This window comes from Symsagittifera roscoffensis, chromosome 6, assembly GCF_963678635.1.
Source record: "Symsagittifera roscoffensis chromosome 6, txSymRosc1.1, whole genome shotgun sequence".
Taxonomy (NCBI): domain Eukaryota; kingdom Metazoa; phylum Xenacoelomorpha; order Acoela; family Convolutidae; genus Symsagittifera; species Symsagittifera roscoffensis.
In genome coordinates, this window is record NC_087067.1 from 49,233,373 (window position 1) to 49,251,329 (window position 17,957).

General features: G+C 32.1%; 3 protein-coding genes across 3 annotated transcripts in view; all 3 read left to right on the top strand.

Annotated features, from left to right (window-relative positions):
- LOC134847690 (protein maelstrom homolog) overlaps window positions 1–10,063 on the top strand; it is an 18,623-nt gene extending 8,560 nt beyond the window's left edge. The window contains exons 2-3 of the mRNA XM_063864863.1: window positions 6,129–6,297; window positions 8,295–10,063. Of these exons, the coding sequence (XP_063720933.1) occupies window positions 6,129–6,297; window positions 8,295–9,730 (1,605 nt within the window). The 3' untranslated portion in view covers window positions 9,731–10,063. The remainder of the gene's footprint in view (window positions 1–6,128; window positions 6,298–8,294) is intronic.
- Window positions 1–17,957, top strand: part of LOC134847823 (etoposide-induced protein 2.4 homolog) — a 224,570-nt gene that overhangs the window by 18,272 nt on the left and 188,341 nt on the right. The gene's annotated exons all lie outside the window — the stretch shown is intronic.
- LOC134848789 (mitochondrial S-adenosylmethionine carrier protein-like) lies at window positions 14,081–16,696 on the top strand. Its single transcript, XM_063866300.1, has 4 exons — window positions 14,081–14,234; window positions 14,520–14,681; window positions 15,440–15,572; window positions 16,299–16,696. The coding sequence occupies exons 1-4, from the start codon at window positions 14,106–14,108 to the stop codon at window positions 16,694–16,696; spliced, it is 822 nt and encodes a 273-aa protein (XP_063722370.1). The 5' UTR covers window positions 14,081–14,105.

Here is a 17,957-nt window from a genome sequence, read left to right on the forward strand (position 1 = left end):
GAGAAAAATCTCCCGAGGGTCCTATGGAAACTATGCTTTTTTTCAATGTACACTATGGTATTTTTCTTTGTATTTTTGTACATCATTTTCACGGGCAGCATTTTACAATTATGAAACATACTTGATTGACTGAATGGAATAGTTTTTTCAAGAGAATTTTTACTGTCCATCAGAGTTTCTTTCCTTATACAAAATCGCTAACGCAATTTATCAGTTCGACAGAGAGAGATGTAATTTACCCCCTGAAGCTCTGTCAAAAAAAAGAACTTGCTGTCAAATAGTCATGAGGTAGTCAGTCCACCAAAAACAATGATGATTAAATATCATACAGAAGTTATTTTAAAAGAAAAAAAAAATTCTCCTGTCAATTTTCTTAGGATAGCCCTGGGGACAATGAAAAAACTAAACAAAGTGTCAAATTTTTAAAATCAAAAAGATTAAAATCGTGTCCTGTCATTTTTCTTCTGATATCCCGAGATGAAGAAAGGGTTGAAGGGTATGTAAGATTAAGCAGTACAACAACGATCACTCAAAATTTCGATTTAATAAAATAATTGCTTATCAATTTGGTAAAAAAATTCAAACGCTTATTTTTTAGAAAGAAAGAAATTTTCTATATAAAACGTTTTTTAAGTTTTTTCAATTTCTGTCGGTTTCATTTTCGAGTTTCATATATTCGATTTTTGATAAATTGAGAACATCAATTTTTCTCAATCTTTTTTGTTTTGTTGAAGAAATCTTTCAACAATATTTTTTATGACGAAAATAAGATACATCTTAGTGTCGATTTTTGGAATTGTTTTTTATTTTTTCTCTATTTCGAAATTAGTTTTTCAAGATATTGTTCAGAAAGCAAAATTGTATTCTTTTTCGCTATGTCATTTTTCTACCATTTAATAGAGTAATATTTCGTGTAAATTTTGTTCTTCTAACAATTTTATTTTTGTATCAATTCAATATAGGATTTTTTGTTTTTTTCTGATCTCTTTCTCAAATTTTGAAATTTTCTGGGTTTTACATAGACTTTTTTCTGATATCTTTAATTGGAATTTTTTTGGAGTTTTCAGTTTTAATATATTTTTTTCTGATGTCCTAGAATAAAATTCTCAAGTTTCGGATTTTTCTAGTTTTTATTTATTTATAATCTGATATCTTTTTCTGAAATCTTGAAATTTTCTGTTTTTTTCATAATTTTTCCTGATAACTCAAAAAAACTTATTTGAGAACTTTCTGTTTTTTTATCTATACATGTTTTCTGATATATTTTTCTCAAATTTTGAATAAAGAGCAGATAAATTTTAATTACAAAGATAAAAGTCTTCTGAAAAATTATATCCTGGGGGAAAAACAAAGGATTAAACAGGATGTAAAAGATAAGGTTAGAAGAGATGAAAATTTTAGTAGGAGCTAAAAATCTTTTCTCAAGTTTTGAAATTTTTTGGAATTTTCATTTTTAATATAATTTTCTCTGATGTCTTTGAATAAAATTCTCAAGTTCGGATTTTTCTGGATTTTATTTATTTATAATCTGATATCTTTTCTGAAATCTTGGAAATTTTCTTGTTTTTTTCATGTTTTTTTTTCTGATAACTCCAAAAAAATGATTTGAGAACTTTCTGTTTTTTTTATCTAAACATGTTTTCTGATAATTTTTTCTCAATTTTTGGAATAAAGAGCATATAATTTTTAATAACAAAGATAAAAGTCTTCTGACAAATTGTATCCTGGGAAAAAAAGGGTTTAACCGGATGTATAAGATAAGGTTAGAAGGGATGAAAATTTTAGTAGGAGCTAAAATTTTTTCTCAAATTTTGAACTTTTCTTGGTTTTACATAGACTTTTTTCTGATATTTTAAAATGGATTTATTTGGAATTTTCAGTTTTTTATATAATTTTTTCTAATGTCTTTCAAAAAACTCTCAGGTTTTGGATTATTCTGGTTTTTATATAAAATTAATATAATCTGATATCTTTTTCTCAAATCTTGGAATTTTTTGTTGTTTACATATTATTTTTTTCTGATACCTCAAAAAAATTATTTGAGAGTTTTCTGTTTTTTTTTTTAGATAAAGATGTTTTCTGTTATCTTTTTCTTAAAATTTGGAATAAATAGCATATAATTTTTTAATACAAAGATAAAAGTATTCTGACAATTTATATACTGGGAAAAAGAAAGGATTAAACATGATGTAAAAGAAAAGGTTAAAAGGGATGAAAATTTTAGTAGGAGCTGAAAACCTTCTCAAATTTTGAAATTTTCTGGGTTTTGCATAGACTTTTCCTGATATTTTAAAATGGAGTTATTTTGGAATTTTAGTTTTTTATATAATTCGTTCTGATGTCTTTAAATAAAATTCTTAGGTTTTGGGTTATTCTGGTTTTTTATTTATATATAATCTGATATCTTTTTCTCAAACCTTGGAATTTTTTTTAAATAATTTTTTTCTGATGTTTCAAATGAAATTCTCAAGCTTCCGATTTTTCTGGTTTCTATTTATTTATAATCTGATATCTTTTTCTCAGATCTTAGAATTTTCTGTTTTTTCATAATTTCTTTCCTGATAACTCAAAAAAATGATTTGAGAACTTTCTGTTTTTTATCTATATTTGTTTTCTGATATCTTTTTCTCAAATTTTGGAATAAAGAGCATATAAGTTTTTATTACAAAGATAAAAGTCTCCTGACAAATTATATCCCGGGGGAAAAACAAAGGATTAAACAGGATGTAAAAGATAAGGTTAGAAGGGATGAAAATTTTAGGAGCTAAATTTTTTTTCTCCAATTTTGAACTTTTCTTGGTTTTACATAGACTTTTTTCTGATACTTTAAAATGGATTTATTTGGAATTTTCAGTTTTTTTTATAATTTTTTCTGATGTCTTTCAAAAAATTTTCAGGTTTTGGATTATTCTGGTTTTTATTTATATATAATCTGATATCTTTTTCTCAAATTTTGGAATTTTCTGTTTTTTTCATATATTTTTTCTGATAACTCAAAAAAATGATTTGAGAACTTTCTGTTTTTTATCTATATTTGTTTTCTGATATCTTTTTCTCAAATTTTGGAATAAAGAGCATATAAGTTTTTATTACAAAGATAAAAGTCTCCTGACAAATTATATCCCGGGGGAAAAACAAAGGATTAAACAGGATGTAAAAGATAAGGTTAGAAGGGATGAAAATTTTAGTAGGAGCTAAATTTTTTTTCTCCAATTTTGAACTTTTCTTGGTTTTACATAGACTTTTTTCTGATACTTTAAAATGGATTTATTTGGAATTTTCAGTTTTTTTTATAATTTTTTCTGATGTCTTTTAAAAAAATTCTCAGGTTACGGATTATTCTGGTTTTTTGTATATATATATATAATCTGATATCATTTCTCAAAACTTGGAATTTTCTGTTTTTTACATATATTTTTTTCTGATACCTCAAATTCTGATATTTTAAATGGATTTTTTTGGATTTTTAGTTTTAATATAATTTTTTCTGATGTCCTTAAAAAAAAGTCTCAAATTTCGGATTTTTCTGGTTTTTTTTATATATAATCTTATATCTTTCTCTCAAATCTTGGAATTTTCTGTTTTTTACATGTTTTTTTCTGATAACTCAAAAAAAATTATTTGAGAACTTTCTGTTTTTTATCTACACATGTGTCTGATGTCTTTTTCTCAAATTTTGGAATAAAGAGCATATAATTTTTTATTACAAAGATAAAAGTCTTCTGACAAATTATATGCTGGAAAAAAGAAAGGATTAAGCAGGATGTAAAAGAAAAGGTTAAAAGGGATGAAAATATTATTAGAAGCTGAAAACCTTCTTCTCAAATTTGAAATTTTCTGGGTTTTACATAGACTTTTTCCTGATATCTTAAAATGGAATTATTTTAGAATTTTTAGTTTTTTATATAATTTTTTCTGATGTCTTTAATTAAAATTCTCACGTTCTGGATTATTCTGGTTTTTTAATTATATGTAATCTGATATCTTTTTCTCAAATCTTGGAATTTTCTGTTTTTTACATGTATTTTTTTCTGATACCTCAAAAAAAATTATTTGAGAGTTTTCTGTTTTTTTTTTTAGATAAAGATGTTTTCTGTTATCTTTTTCTCAAATTTTGGAATAAATAGCATATAATTTTTCAATACAAAGATAAAAGTCATCTGACAATTTATATACTGGGAAAAAGAAAGGATTAAACATGATGTAAAAGAAAAGGTTAAAAGGGATGAAAATATTAGTAGGAGCTGAAAACCTTCTTCTCAAATTTTGAAATTTTCTGTGTTTTACATAGACTTTTTCCTGATATCTTAAATGGAATTATTTTGGAATTTTTAGTTTTTTATATAATTCTTTCTGATGTCTTGAAATAAAATTCTCAGGTTTTGGATTATTCTGGTATTTTAATTATATATAATCTGATATATTTTTCTCAAATCTTGGAAATTTCGGTTTTTTAGATATATATTTTTCTGATACTTGAATAAAAATTATTTGAGAATTTTCTGTTTTTTATGAAAACATGTTTTCTGATATCTTTTTCTCAAAAGTGGGATTTTTCTTTTTTAATAAATTTTTTTTTCTGATGACTTCAAATAAAATTCAAGTTTCGGATTTTTCAGGTTTTTATTTATTTATAATCTGATATCTTTCTCTCAAATCTTGGAATTTTCCGTTTTTAACATGTTTTTTTTTCTGACAACTCAAAAAAATATTTTGGAACTTTGTTTTTTTTTATCTATACATGTTTTCTGATATCTTTTTCTCAAATTTTGGAATAAAGAGCATATAATTTGTTATTACAAAGATAAAAGTCTTCTGACAAATTATATCCTGGGGAAAACAAAGGATTAAACGGATGTAAAAGTTAAGCTTAGAAGTGATGAAAATTTTAGTAGGAGCTTAAAATCTTTTTCTCAAATTTTCCGGGTTTTACATAGACTTTTTTCTGATATCTTAAAATGGAATTATTTTGAAATTTTCAGTTTTTTTATATAATTTTTTCTGATGTCTTTTAAAAGACTTTTCAGGTTTCGGATTGTTGTGGTTTTTTATATATATATAATCTGATATCTTTTTCTCAAGTTTTGGAATTTTTTGTTTTTTACATATTTTTTTTTCTGATACCTCAGAAAGAAATTTTTGAGAGTTTTGTTTTTTTTTAGATAAAGATGTTTTCTGATATCTTTTGCTCAAATTTTGGAATTTTCTATTTTTTACATCTATTTTTTTGATAACTTCAAAAAAATTGTTTGAGAATTTTCTTTTTTTTTTATCTATATATGTTTTCTGATATCCTCTTCTCAAATTTTGGAATAAAGGGTATATAATTTTTTATTACAAAGATTAAAGTCTTCTGACAAATTATATCCTGGGGGAAAACAAAGGATTAAACAGGATGTAAAAGATAAGGTTAGAAGGGATGAAAATTTTAGTAGGAGCTAAAATTGTTTCTCAAATTTTGAACTTTTCTTGGTTTTACATAGACTTTTTTCTGATATTTTAAAATGGATTTATTTGGAATTTTCAGTTTTTTTTTTATAATTTTTTCTGATGTCTTTCAAAAAATTTTCAGGTTTTGGATTATTCTGGTTTTTATTTATATATAATCTGATATCTTTTTCTCAAATTTTGGAATTTTCTGTTTTTTTCATATATTTTTTCTGATACTTCAAAAAAAATTATTTGAGAATTTTTTGTTTTTTATATATACATGTTTTCTGATATCTTTTTCTCAAAAGTGGGAATTTTTTATTTTAATAATTTTTTTTCTGATATCTTTGAGATAAATTACTTCAAGTGAAAAAAAGTTATCTGATAATATTTTATTCCCCCTCAGCGATTTCATAAAGTTATCCTCTTTAATAACAATTGACGAAATTGTCCCCAATGATTCCGGTCATATACCCCTAAAAATCAACTCAAGTGAAAAAATTAATCTGATAAGATATTTATTACGACCCCCGAGAAAAAAAAAGATTAGGCTAATTGAGTAACATAGTCACGCGACCTTGACAGGTTGACCTTTCTCCGAAAACAGGCTTGACCTCTTGTTGCGCTATACTACTGTGGTTTTACTATTAGAGTGAAGGGGATGTGTTGATGGTAAGCTACAATAAAAAGTCTTTCAGGTATCAGAAGTGAAGCAGCTCTGGCTAGCTCAGAAGGCTGGAGGAAGAAGCGCAGACGAAGTGGGTAGGGCTCCAGTCCCAAACGCCAACCAGCTGCCAAATCCAGTGGAATCCAGAAGAGCAGAGCTGGAAACACGGGCTGTAGCGTTCAATCAGTACTTGATGAAAGGTGCATTAATTTAAGGTCTTCAAATTGGGCTGTATAAAATTAAAAACACTTATCCACTCCGCCCCCCTCCCACGTTTCAATTTTTCCAATTTCATAATTGTATTGCATCTTATAACGGCTAAATGCGTGAATTTACGATGTAAAATATTAAGACCGAATCTGTTCACAATTGTTGATTTGCTCATCTGTTCACAATTGTTGATTTGCTCATCTGTTCACAATTGTTGATTTGCTCATCTGTTCACAATTGTTGATTTGCTCATCTGTTCACAATTGTTGATTTGCTCATCTGTTCACAATTGTTGATTTGCTCATCTGTTCACAATTGTTGATTTGCTCATCTGTTCACAATTGTTGATTTGCTCATCTGTTCACAATTGTTGATTTGCTCATCTGTTCACAATTGTTGATTTGCTCATCTGTTCACAATTGTTGATTTGCTCATCTGTTCACAATTGTTGATTTGCTCATCTGTTCACAATTGTTGATTTGCTCATCTGTTCACAATTGTTGATTTGCTCATCTGTTCACAATTGTTGATTTGCTCATCTGTTCACAATTGTTGATTTGCTCATCTGTTCACAATTGTTGATTTGCTCATCTGTTCACAATTGTTGATTTGCTCATCTGTTCACAATTGTTGATTTGCTCATCTGTTCACAATTGTTGATTTGCTCATCTGTTCACAATTGTTGATTTGCTCATCTGTTCACAATTGTTGATTTGCTCATCTGTTCACAATTGTTGATTTGCTCATCTGTTCACAATTGTTGATTTGCTCATCTGTTCACAATTGTTGATTTGCTCATCTGTTCACAATTGTTGATTTGCTCATCTGTTCACAATTGTTGATTTGCTCATCTGTTCACAATTGTTGATTTGCTCATCTGTTCACAATTGTTGATTTGCTCATCTGTTCACAATTGTTGATTTGCTCATCTGTTCACAATTGTTGATTTGCTCATCTGTTCACAATTGTTGATTTGCTCATCTGTTCACAATTGTTGATTTGCTCATCTGTTCACAATTGTTGATTTGCTCATCTGTTCACAATTGTTGATTTGCTCATCTGTTCACAATTGTTGATTTGCTCATCTGTTCACAATTGTTGATTTGCTCATCTGTTCACAATTGTTGATTTGCTCATCTGTTCACAATTGTTGATTTGCTCATCTGTTCACAATTGTTGATTTGCTCATCTGTTCACAATTGTTGATTTGCTCATCTGTTCACAATTGTTGATTTGCTCATCTGTTCACAATTGTTGATTTGCTCATCTGTTCACAATTGTTGATTTGCTCATCTGTTCACAATTGTTGATTTGCTCATCTGTTCACAATTGTTGATTTGCTCGCCGTGCAAAATTTCATTACAATATGACAAAGTTAAAATAGTTTTTACAACTTGAAATTCAAATATGGCGGAGAAAGTGGACAAGAGCCAGAATTTGTTATTCCTTCGGTTATTTCGCCTTAATGCTTTTTCTGTGAAACAATTCTCGAGTCCATCAATGTCGGCGTGATTCCAATTTTTCATCATTTTTGTTAATTAAAGCGATGGAACCTGATTGAGAAAAGGGAATCGGTGCGCAAAAATCAGCTTAACTTCTCGTTTGAGAAGTGGGCTCTTTTCCAGTTCCCCCTTTGATTTTTTCTTGAAATTCAATTTATCAAAGTTATTTAAAAGACGTGTGCAGCCTCTTTTCTCTCTTCAAATGTTTACATTTCTGTGCGGTATGAAGAAATTATCTATTGATCCAGCTTTCGCAAATTTTGTGTGTTTTAACAAAAAATGGCAGTCATAAAAGAATCTTGAAATTTAGTAAGCTTCAAGTTGACAAAACTTGTTCTATCAATTTTCAAAGTTGATAAAAACATTTGAAGTTTTCTTGTTTCCTTTGTTAGGGCAGTTTCTCTGGGTTCCTTAACGCTTCTCCAGCTGTCTGTGCGTTGATGTTGCACGCATATTTTGTATGTGCACTTCTGTTTTCATTTCAGCACAAGTTGAACACGATCATTTCATCATCGGTGATGTTGTTGCTCTTATCAACGAGCAAATGCCCAATCGAGAAGACTTTTTGCCGTCCGAAATAGCTCTAAATATCTGGTCGATGCGAAAGGGAATCATATCTAGCTATCATGAGTTCGTGGATCCTGGAAAAATCTGGCTGGGGTATCGTGCCCAATTTATGGACCACCAAGAGAAACATCAGATTCCAGAGTTCTACCAGGATGCGGTTCCATCGTCAAAATATCACGAAGTGTTCAAAGCAATTCAGAATCACGTGAACAACAGTGTGAAAATTGAAGATATTCACACTCCGTGTAAAGCTGTAGTTCCAGTGATCACAAGTTTATCAAGCGTGAACAAGGTGAACTATACTTTAAATGAGTTTCTACGAGAATCGTATCTGAATACGACACAAGATAACCCTGGCAACGCTTTTCGTTTTGAAGTTTACAGTTTTGACGAAGCGTTGCTCGCGATGCTTAATAATTCTAATCTGCGAACTGATATGAGTATGGAAAAAATGATAGCCTATTGTGAAAACGAGGCTAAGAGTCTCGAGTTTGAACACCTTCCCGGAATGATGTGCGAGTATCATTCAGATGCAGAAGCCTCCGTATGTGCCCAGGCCAATGCTCGAAAACTTTGCTTTATGACCACAAGTGCTCTTAAGAAAGAAGGTCACTTTGACATTCCAATAACTGGTAAAAACTTCCCAGTGCCAGTAATGGAATCCTTTTCAAAACATTTGAACAAACAAGACGAATGTCAATCGGCAGTTGGAACAACAGTTGATTTCAAATATAGACAGACTGGATCTGATTTCACTTCGAATTGGAGTTCGGGAGCAACTTCGTCTGTCGTGACAGGGGTCCATGGAATGAACTTGTCTGGTGATACTGGAAACGGAGATCCATGGCATGCAGCTAATCCGAGCCGGCAACATAACCAGTACCAAGCCCGTGTTGCACCTAGTGTTAGTAACTATTCAAGTACAGCGTCTCGACCGAATTTCAACTATCCAAACACACCTTCATCAGCGATGGTTTTTGACGGCGACGATGACATGTCAAGTGCTGTGTCAAATTCAATCAATAGTGACAATGGCCAGGATGCGTGGAAACCTTCAGGTAGAAGCAGAAGTTTCGCAACTCGTTCTAATGCCTCCTCTTCAAGTTTTACGACATCTCAGGCGTCACAAATACAACCTGGTCAACGCGTGAATCGAGCAGCGCCTCAATCGCTGCATAACACTATCTTCGAGGATGATGATGACGCACAGAGTAGCTTCAGTGTCCAATCGGCGGCGTCTACTATGAGTCATAACCCTCAAGCCAAAATGGGAAGGTCAAAAGGAAGAGGAAGAGGTCACGGGTTTGGAAAGAAACCGGCGCCACCGCCCGGAACCTATCAGTCGTGGGATTAGTCGATTCTGGAGTCAGAACGTCAAATGGCATTGAATCAATGAAATTCAGAAGCTAATTAACCGCTCCAAAATAAAAGTTGAATTGTTCAGCTGTTTAAGTCTGAAAGCGAATGGATAAAGATAGCAAAACCTGTACCGCTGGATTTTGATTGTTGAAAACTTTAAGCTTCTTTCCGTTGGAATCTGATTCTAATGGGTCCGTTTTCCTTGAGCAAGCAACTAGTGATAGTGGTTGCAAGCGCATAAAACTGATATTTTTCCACCCAATTACTGATCTATAAATTTATTTCTGTTGACTGAATAGATAGTTACAATTTCAGATATTATAGATAATTGTTTCTAAATAAGTAGTTGCTAAGTTTTTCTAATACCGGGCCATGCTAGTTATGTTTGACCCTTCTTGAGGAAGGAGGAGGGAAGTACTTCGCATTTGGTTTTTCATCACGGAACGAGATGCCACAGATTAATGTTTTCCGGTATTTAAACAGCTGGAGCTATACACAAAACCCGTTTAATTAAATTGCCTCAATTGATGCCTTAATATATGCTGCTAGCATGCCATTTTGGGCCCCTTTTTAAGTGTTAATGAGCGACGTGATTTAAAGCATATTTAGGTCTTGTGGTTGTTCTTTTTTGCTTTCAGAAAAACGCCGTCAAATTTGTTCTAGTTAGATTTTTTTGCGGTTCGACTCCTGATTTGTTTTAAGCTGAAGAAAAGTTAATTTGCTAAATACGAAGCAAACAACACTGTGCATTAACAAAAGTGGAATTAACGTGAATAACTTTTGGTTGCGGATAAGGAATTTAATTTCTAGAGTTCTCGGCGCAAAAAAAGTTGCCTATTTATTTTTGCTGGCAGAAATAAATAATGCTTAAACGGATTATGTCTCAAATAGCATAATTCCCAAATGGCATAACTTTCAAAATATTTTCCTAATTGCATAATATTTGTAAATTTCCCAAATAGCATAAATAGTCGTTTAGCCATTTGGTGATAAATATTAATCTTACTGCCACTTTTGAAAAGTGGCAGTAAGATTTAAATTGACTTGAAAATAATAAAATCGGAATATTCGATAGAAAGAAAGAAACATATTGGCAGATTTCTGAAATACTATCCCAATATTCGTCGATATCAAACAATGGGGCTTTGAATATTTGAAGGGTATTAGGGTGTTTTAGTTTTTTTTTTCTTTTTTATTTTCCACGCAAAATCAGATACCTCAAATAATTATGGGAATGGGTTGACTGATATATTATATTAAAGCCCTTCCGTCCGTGCAAAATTTTACGATAAATGATTTCAGTATTGAGAAAAACAGTTTCAAAATTTTTGGTTTTTAGTCTAATTTTGAGCGAATAATGCGAGCGAGCAGGTTTACAGCTTATTTTTGCTTAATTTAGGGCGTGAAAATACTTTTTTACCCATTTAAAGTTGTTTTCGGAGTTTTTAGCACCATTTGGGAATAAAACAAAAATCAAAAAATAAATTCAAAAAACACTACAAAAAATTCAAAAAAATCTAATTTGAATTTTTTTGATATTTTGTTGTATTCTACTATGCCTATTTACTATGACTGTCGAATATTTCTAAGTTCTAGTTATTCATTCTGATCCATTTATCACACCACCCAGAACAAAAAACGACACTAATTTTAAGAAAAAAAATTTTTTTTTCTATATTATGGTCAGAACATTCTGTGCTACTTGCACTGTAACCGGCTATCATTGTCCGAAATTGAAGTTTCTTGAAAATTCAACATGAACGAAACGACTGTTCCTTCCGCTCTTCTGTTTAAAAGATGCAGTTGAATGCTTCCACCCTCCTATGTTTTTTTCGGTTTCTGAGTTAAAACTAAGAAGATCTGTAGCCCTCTAATTTTGTAGATACGAATGAAGATTTATCTATAGGTAGACACGTTGAGCAAGTGTTTGTATATCAGAGAAAACAATGCTTTTTATTTTGAGGACAACCATGAAACAAGGATAGCCGTTTACTGATTAAGTAGCACAGAAATTTCTGACCCTAACCGTTAAAAAAATACTTCAAATTTTTTTTCAAAATAGTGTCGTTTTTCTGCGTGGTTTGATAAAAAGTCTGACTAAAAAAAATAGCACTTGATCATACTTGACGTTCATAGTAAAATAGGCCAATTGGAAAACAGCTTTTGTAGAAAAATGAAAAATCGTTAAAAAATTGTTTTTTAGAAAGGTTTTGAAATAAGTTTTTGAATCAAAAATTGGCGCTAAAGAACTAAGTTTATTCAAGTAAAACTAAGTTTTCACTGCTTAAAAATAAGCATAATTAACTTTTGTAACTCTGCTTAGCCTCACCTTTTTAGCTCGAAATTAGACCAAAAATCAAAAATTTCAAACTAGTTTTTCTGGAAATTTTTTTTTTCAAAATTTTTAATGTTCGAATCACGACTGAAAATGTTCATAATGTTATTTGACTCAAACCTTTCAGATAATTGTTTGTAATACCTGATTTTGCGCGGAAAACAAAAAAAATAAAACCACATCCGAATACAAACTACTCTTTGCTTTTCAGTATAATAATACATGAATAATAAAAATGAATGAATTGAAGTTATCTCTCAATTCGAGATCCTGCAAAATGTAAGCAGTAATTTTTCTGTTAAATAAGGAAATTTATTGGTATTATTAACTTTTGTTTTAGGCTTACGTTTAACAGGGTAAAATCTGAAGCTCCATGTTTTAACAGCTTAGGAGATACGATCTTTTTTAATATGCATTTTTTCGAGGTTCTTGAAAAACTTCGATAAACTATTTTCTGTTCGTTTTTTTTCTTTCAGTTTTGTTCTTTTTCTATTGGCGCCGATGACCATTTGGTTGATAAGGGGGTAAAATATCTGAAGGAAAAGGTATTCCACCTAAATCAGCCTCTGGACACTTACATAGGTTGTGATGATTTTTTTTTCAGGAAAAGTCATAAGTTTGGTTCAGGCTCAAATTTCTCAAATTTAATCAAAGTCTGAATTGTGATTTTATCTGAAGTTCAGTTCATTACCTTGAATGCAAATTCCATGGACAGCGAAAGTGTAAAAGTCATGATAAACGTTACCGACTTCCAGCTTTAAACAAAATTTATGATCCAATTTTCTCAAATTGGGTAAGTTTTTATTAGAAAATTCTCGATCATAAATTGTTCTAGAGTTTCCCAGGGCTTTAAGGCTATCCATTTTTTTCTTTAAAAAATTCGTCAAAAGTTGAGGTTTTTCCAAAAAAAAATAAGTTGTTTTTGTTTTTACTTGCATTCAATTACTCTTTTCCAGCTATCTGTTGGCTACGTTAAATGTTTTGAGAAGAGTTTTCCACGGTCATCATTTTATTTGGTGTAAATAGTCACACGCAATTTTGTCGAAAAAGCGCTAGTTCTTCGAACTGCTGTAGTGGTACTGATCTGCTATTTTAAGCCAGTCATTTGATGTAAATAATTGACTATACTCACAGAGCATACGTTTTTCGCCATAAATCGTTTCTTTTTGCAAATAGCATTACCATGTAAAAACTTTTAAAAATCAGTTATCAGAGATTTTATTTACAAAATGATATCTCAATTTCGTTTAAAAAAGGCAAATTTCAAATTTGGACGCTCTAATGTAAAACAAGGATAGGCGGTTACTGTGTAAGTAGCACAGAATGTTCCGATCATAGTCTTTAAAAAACTACGTGTTAGAAAGTTTTTTTTAAATTAGTGTAGTTTTTTCAGCTTGGTATGATAAAAAAGATCTGACGTAAAAATATCATTTAGGCATATTAGACAACAGTCATAGTAATATAGACAAATTGGACAAAAATTTTGTAGAAAAGGGACTAGAAAAACTAAAAAAATCAAAACTTTTTGCGGAAAATTTTTGAAGTTTTTGGCTCCCGAAATGAGGCTAAAAAACTCCAAAAGCTATTTTCACTTGCTTAAAATTAAGTTTGAATGTTTTAAAGTAGGCATAATTCAGCTGTTGTAAGCCTGCTCGCTTGCTTTATTAGCTCGAATTAAGACGAAAAATCAAAAACTTCAAACAGGTTTTTCTGGAGACTAGAAAAAGAAGTTGGGAAAGGGCTGAAAGGGCTTTAATATGATATATAACAATTACAAGGCAACCCTAACAGTCACTTACTTCATTTTTTGTTTTTTTTATCCATGAGCAATTTTTCATTTTGAATAATTTTAGCGAGTAGTTATCACGCAATAGACACCCGCAACCATACCAAGTTTCAGCTAATTTGGTCAGCCCTTAGCCAGACATTTTGTTACACAAATGGCTACACCGGCTTACCAGAAAAAAAAACAGAATTATAGTACGTACAGACTAAAGAGCATTCAGTTTTCAGATTGTTTGTTGTTTTGTTTAAAATGGAGTCACCTGAATTGAAGTATAGTCACGTGATGAGGAGCTTGGTCAGTGGGGGAGTGGCGGGACTAGTCACGGATGTGGTCCTATTCCCCGTGGACACTATCAAGACCAGATTACAGTCACAGCAGGTATGTCAAGGTATGTGAGACACAATTTGAAATGATTGAGTTTTTTCTTCGAAGTTATCAATTGTTCTGACCATTAGTTTTTATTCCGTCAGTTTTTCGCAATTAACATTGATTTTTGATATTTGATTTTGATGATCATTTATCTCTTAACGTTCGGTAGATGAAGTTTTGGGCGCAAAATGTTTCTGTGGGGGGTCGTAAGGGAGGAATCATGGAGGAAGTGGAAGTATGGAAAAGTTCTCTGTGAAGGACTGCGTTTAACCGTCAAGAACTTGTTTTCGGCAGGGTTTTGTGAAGTCCGGTGGCTTGCGTGCAATCTACTCTGGATTGGCTGTGGTGTCTGCCGGATCAGTGCCAGGAGCTGCTTTGTTCTTCCTCACATACGACACTTGTAAAAGACATCTTTCTTCACATGAATCTCCCCTATCAACTCTTCTAAGCGGACAGGTGATTTTATTTTTTTTTAAATGTAGTAGCCGGCTTTAAAAGTACAATTATCGTGGAACAGAATTTTTCATTGGATTATATCACAATTTCAATCATGTCTTAAGCTACTTGCAGATACTCAAATTTCCAATATCTGTAATTTTTCCAAAGAATCTCACGAAAAGCTATTTACAGGAATATCCCATGCTTTGACGATGCTGCGGATTTTATGCTTGTGAACTTAGCAAACTATTATTTATTTTATCAGCACTACGAAGGAGTAAGGGATTTAGGGGGAGGGACGCCGCCTTCAGGGATTCGATACCCGCCGGCCAAAAGGAGCCACCTTTTGTACTTTTTTGAGATATGCATTTTTGGCTGACTGATCTTTAATTTTTCTAAGGGAGCTTTTGGCGCCAATATAAATATATACTAAATTTGAGGAGGAAGAGCGCGCCGAAAAATCGCGATTTTGATGAAAATGTCCCAGAAAATGCCTAACGCCTTTTTTGGCCTGTTTTTTTTTTTAAATTCGCCTGCGGCGGTGCAAAATTTGGCCGAAACTGGTTCTTTACAGTGATTTGGGAGAGCTCAGAAAATCAATTTGGTTGATTTAAAAAAAGATCGATGAAAATTTTGAATTTTAAAAAAATAATCAACCACGTCTCCAGAAAATCTTAGATCCGCCCCTGCGATGAAGTTCACGATTTTCGAAATTATGTAATCTTTTAAATGGAATTTTCCTGGAATTGTGTGTAAATACTATCTGTTGATTTTAGATTGTAAGTGCAGCTTGTGGTGAAACTGTTGCGTGTTTGGTTCGAGTGCCGGTGGAAGTGGTGAAACAGAAGACCCAAGTGGGACACTCCAGATCCAGTCTTTTATCTGCTGCACAGGTCTTCAAACAATCCGGTTAGTTTGAGCTATAAAGAGAAGCATCGCTGTCAAACAGCTCAGTCTTGAATAATACAAAATTTACCATCATTTATGATGTAACAAGACTTTTTACAAGGAGCTTAGTTGTGGACACGAAGATAATTGTGAATATCGAATGAACCGCTCTGTATTCGCCAAGAAAGTTATAGAAAGAAGTTTATAGTTCCAGAAAGCCAATGTGTTGTATCTAAACAATATGAGTTCGAGACACTCAGCAAAGTGTGAAGGTGTTCACTTTGAGATAGTCCGAATTGTTCGATCTTTTGCCACGACAATGATAGTGTGTGAGATCTAGCTCTCACTCGACCTCTAGCTTCAGGTCTTCCACAGCCTGACATATTTCGGCTTCAATAGTGGTACCACGTGAAAGTTCTAGACCCAGAAAAGAGCTTAGCTCAACAATTCAACTTAGTCCGAATTGTTTGGAAATAATAGAAGAGGAATCTGCTGAGACAGACCTGATAGCTTTTTCATAGATCCTCTCCGAATCATAGAAACCACAATTTTTATGCTCGGAAGAGGATAATTAGTCTGTTGGTCTCTTTTTCTAATCGGACATCGTAAGCCGAAGTTTTACTGGAAAAAATTCGCTTATGTTAAAATTCGCAGGAGGGGTAGCGAGTGAACCAACTGTTTCACTGCTTTTCTGGTCGCTTTATTAATTTGTGATATAGATATACTACAAATGAACCGTTGTTTCAGGAATCAAAGGGTTCTATCGAGGCTTCCTGGCTACAGTATGTCGTGAGATCCCGTTCGCTGCCATCCAGTTTCCCCTTTGGGAGGCCCTGAAACAAAAACTAGCGAAGAGCACAAATAGTCTAGAAGTAACAACCTTCCATTCTGCAATAGCTGGCTTTGTGGCAGGAGGATTCGCTGCTTACGTCACAACACCTCTTGACGTTATTAAAACAAGAACTATGTTAAAATCTGGTTCTTTTCAATCGCCAGTGAATGTTGCTCTTAAACTGTTTAAAGAACAAAATCCTATCAAAGTATTATTTTCAGGAGCTGGACCAAGAACTTTTTGGATTTCTGTTGGCGGGTTTTTGTTTCTTGGCTCTTATCAATTTGTTTCTAATTCAGTTTTACAAACATGAAGTTTTTGTTAATTACCATTAAGAGACAAGTGTTACAAAGGATTTGAGATCAAGTTTCATGAGGCTGTTGGCACTGTTTAAAGTGTGGCATAAGACATAAAATTTTCAGCTGGCCCGGTTGCAAAAGTTCTTCAATTTTTTTGGGGCCTTACCGTTTGGTCATGAAACTAAAAAAAGACTCAAGGCAAATTTTTGCCATAATGTTTACTTGGACTGTTCTTTTGCTCTAAATAACGTGAATGATTAGGAACCAAAAATTTGTTCACTGTTTTTTCAATAACTTCGTGCTAATAGAGCTTGCATATAATTGAATGAATTATTTCTGAAACATTGTTTCTGATGTCCTATAAAAGATTGTATGCTCTCTTCCTTTTCGCGCAGATGGCTACAAATGGCTTAGATTTGACCCAGACGGTCCCCAATGTGATGAGCAATGTTCCTTACTTGACATTTGGGATGAACACAAGCAAAAACAGTACTGCTGACAGACAAGTAGGTCAAAATGTAAAATTTCGGAGGGAATCTTAAAAGCGAAAGTGAAATCAAACCGCATGCATCTACCAAAAAAAGTGGAAAAAATAAACGCAAGTTCAGGTTTTTAGTCCCTAAAAACCAGGAGCAGTTTTTCAGGAGCAAATGATCAGAGATCTACCTAAAAAAATATCAAAAATTTATTTGAGAGAAAATTTTCTGGTTCTTAAAATGCGATAATAAAATAAACCGCAACTTAAAGATTTTAATCTTTAAAATGACTGTTTACACCAGCAAAGCTTGTGTTGTAATATGAACTCTTTTTTTCCAATCTAAGTCGCTAATATTCTGGCGACAAATGTGTTCATTTTTAAAGTTCATTTTTATCAGTAACCAGCTATTAAGTACAGCCAATGCTAAGGATATTAAAACAGACTATTATATTAAAAATAGCTTCAAGGTATCATGGATCTGTAGCAAGAAAGGAGGCCCTCAACAAAATAAGAGGGTTCGAACCTGGACAGTGTCGGATGTTTTCAATGAACTGTTTCGTATATTAGTTGAAATTCGTCCGCTCTTTACATTGAGCACGGTTAGTTGGTAAATTTCTTCTTTTTATTTAGTTGTTCACTTTATTCCAGGTCTGAAATGCCATTTTTTTCTACGCGTGATTTCTTCCGAAGGCATAAAACAAATTTTCCTTAAAGTGAGGTAAAAAAGTGTATCTAGCATCCATTTTCGGCTCGTATGTGCAAGTCTCAATGAATTCAGTGAAGACATTTATACAGGT

Coding starts and splice junctions, on each gene's coding strand:
- LOC134848789 (XM_063866300.1), top strand. CDS start 14,106: ATGGAGTCACCTGAATTGAAGTATAGTCACGTGATGAGGAGCTTGGTC. Junction 14,682..15,439: donor CAACTCTTCTAAGCGGACAG/GTGATTTTATTT, acceptor TGTTGATTTTAG/ATTGTAAGTGCAGCTTGTGG. Junction 15,573..16,298: donor ACAGGTCTTCAAACAATCCG/GTTAGTTTGAGC, acceptor CCGTTGTTTCAG/GAATCAAAGGGTTCTATCGA.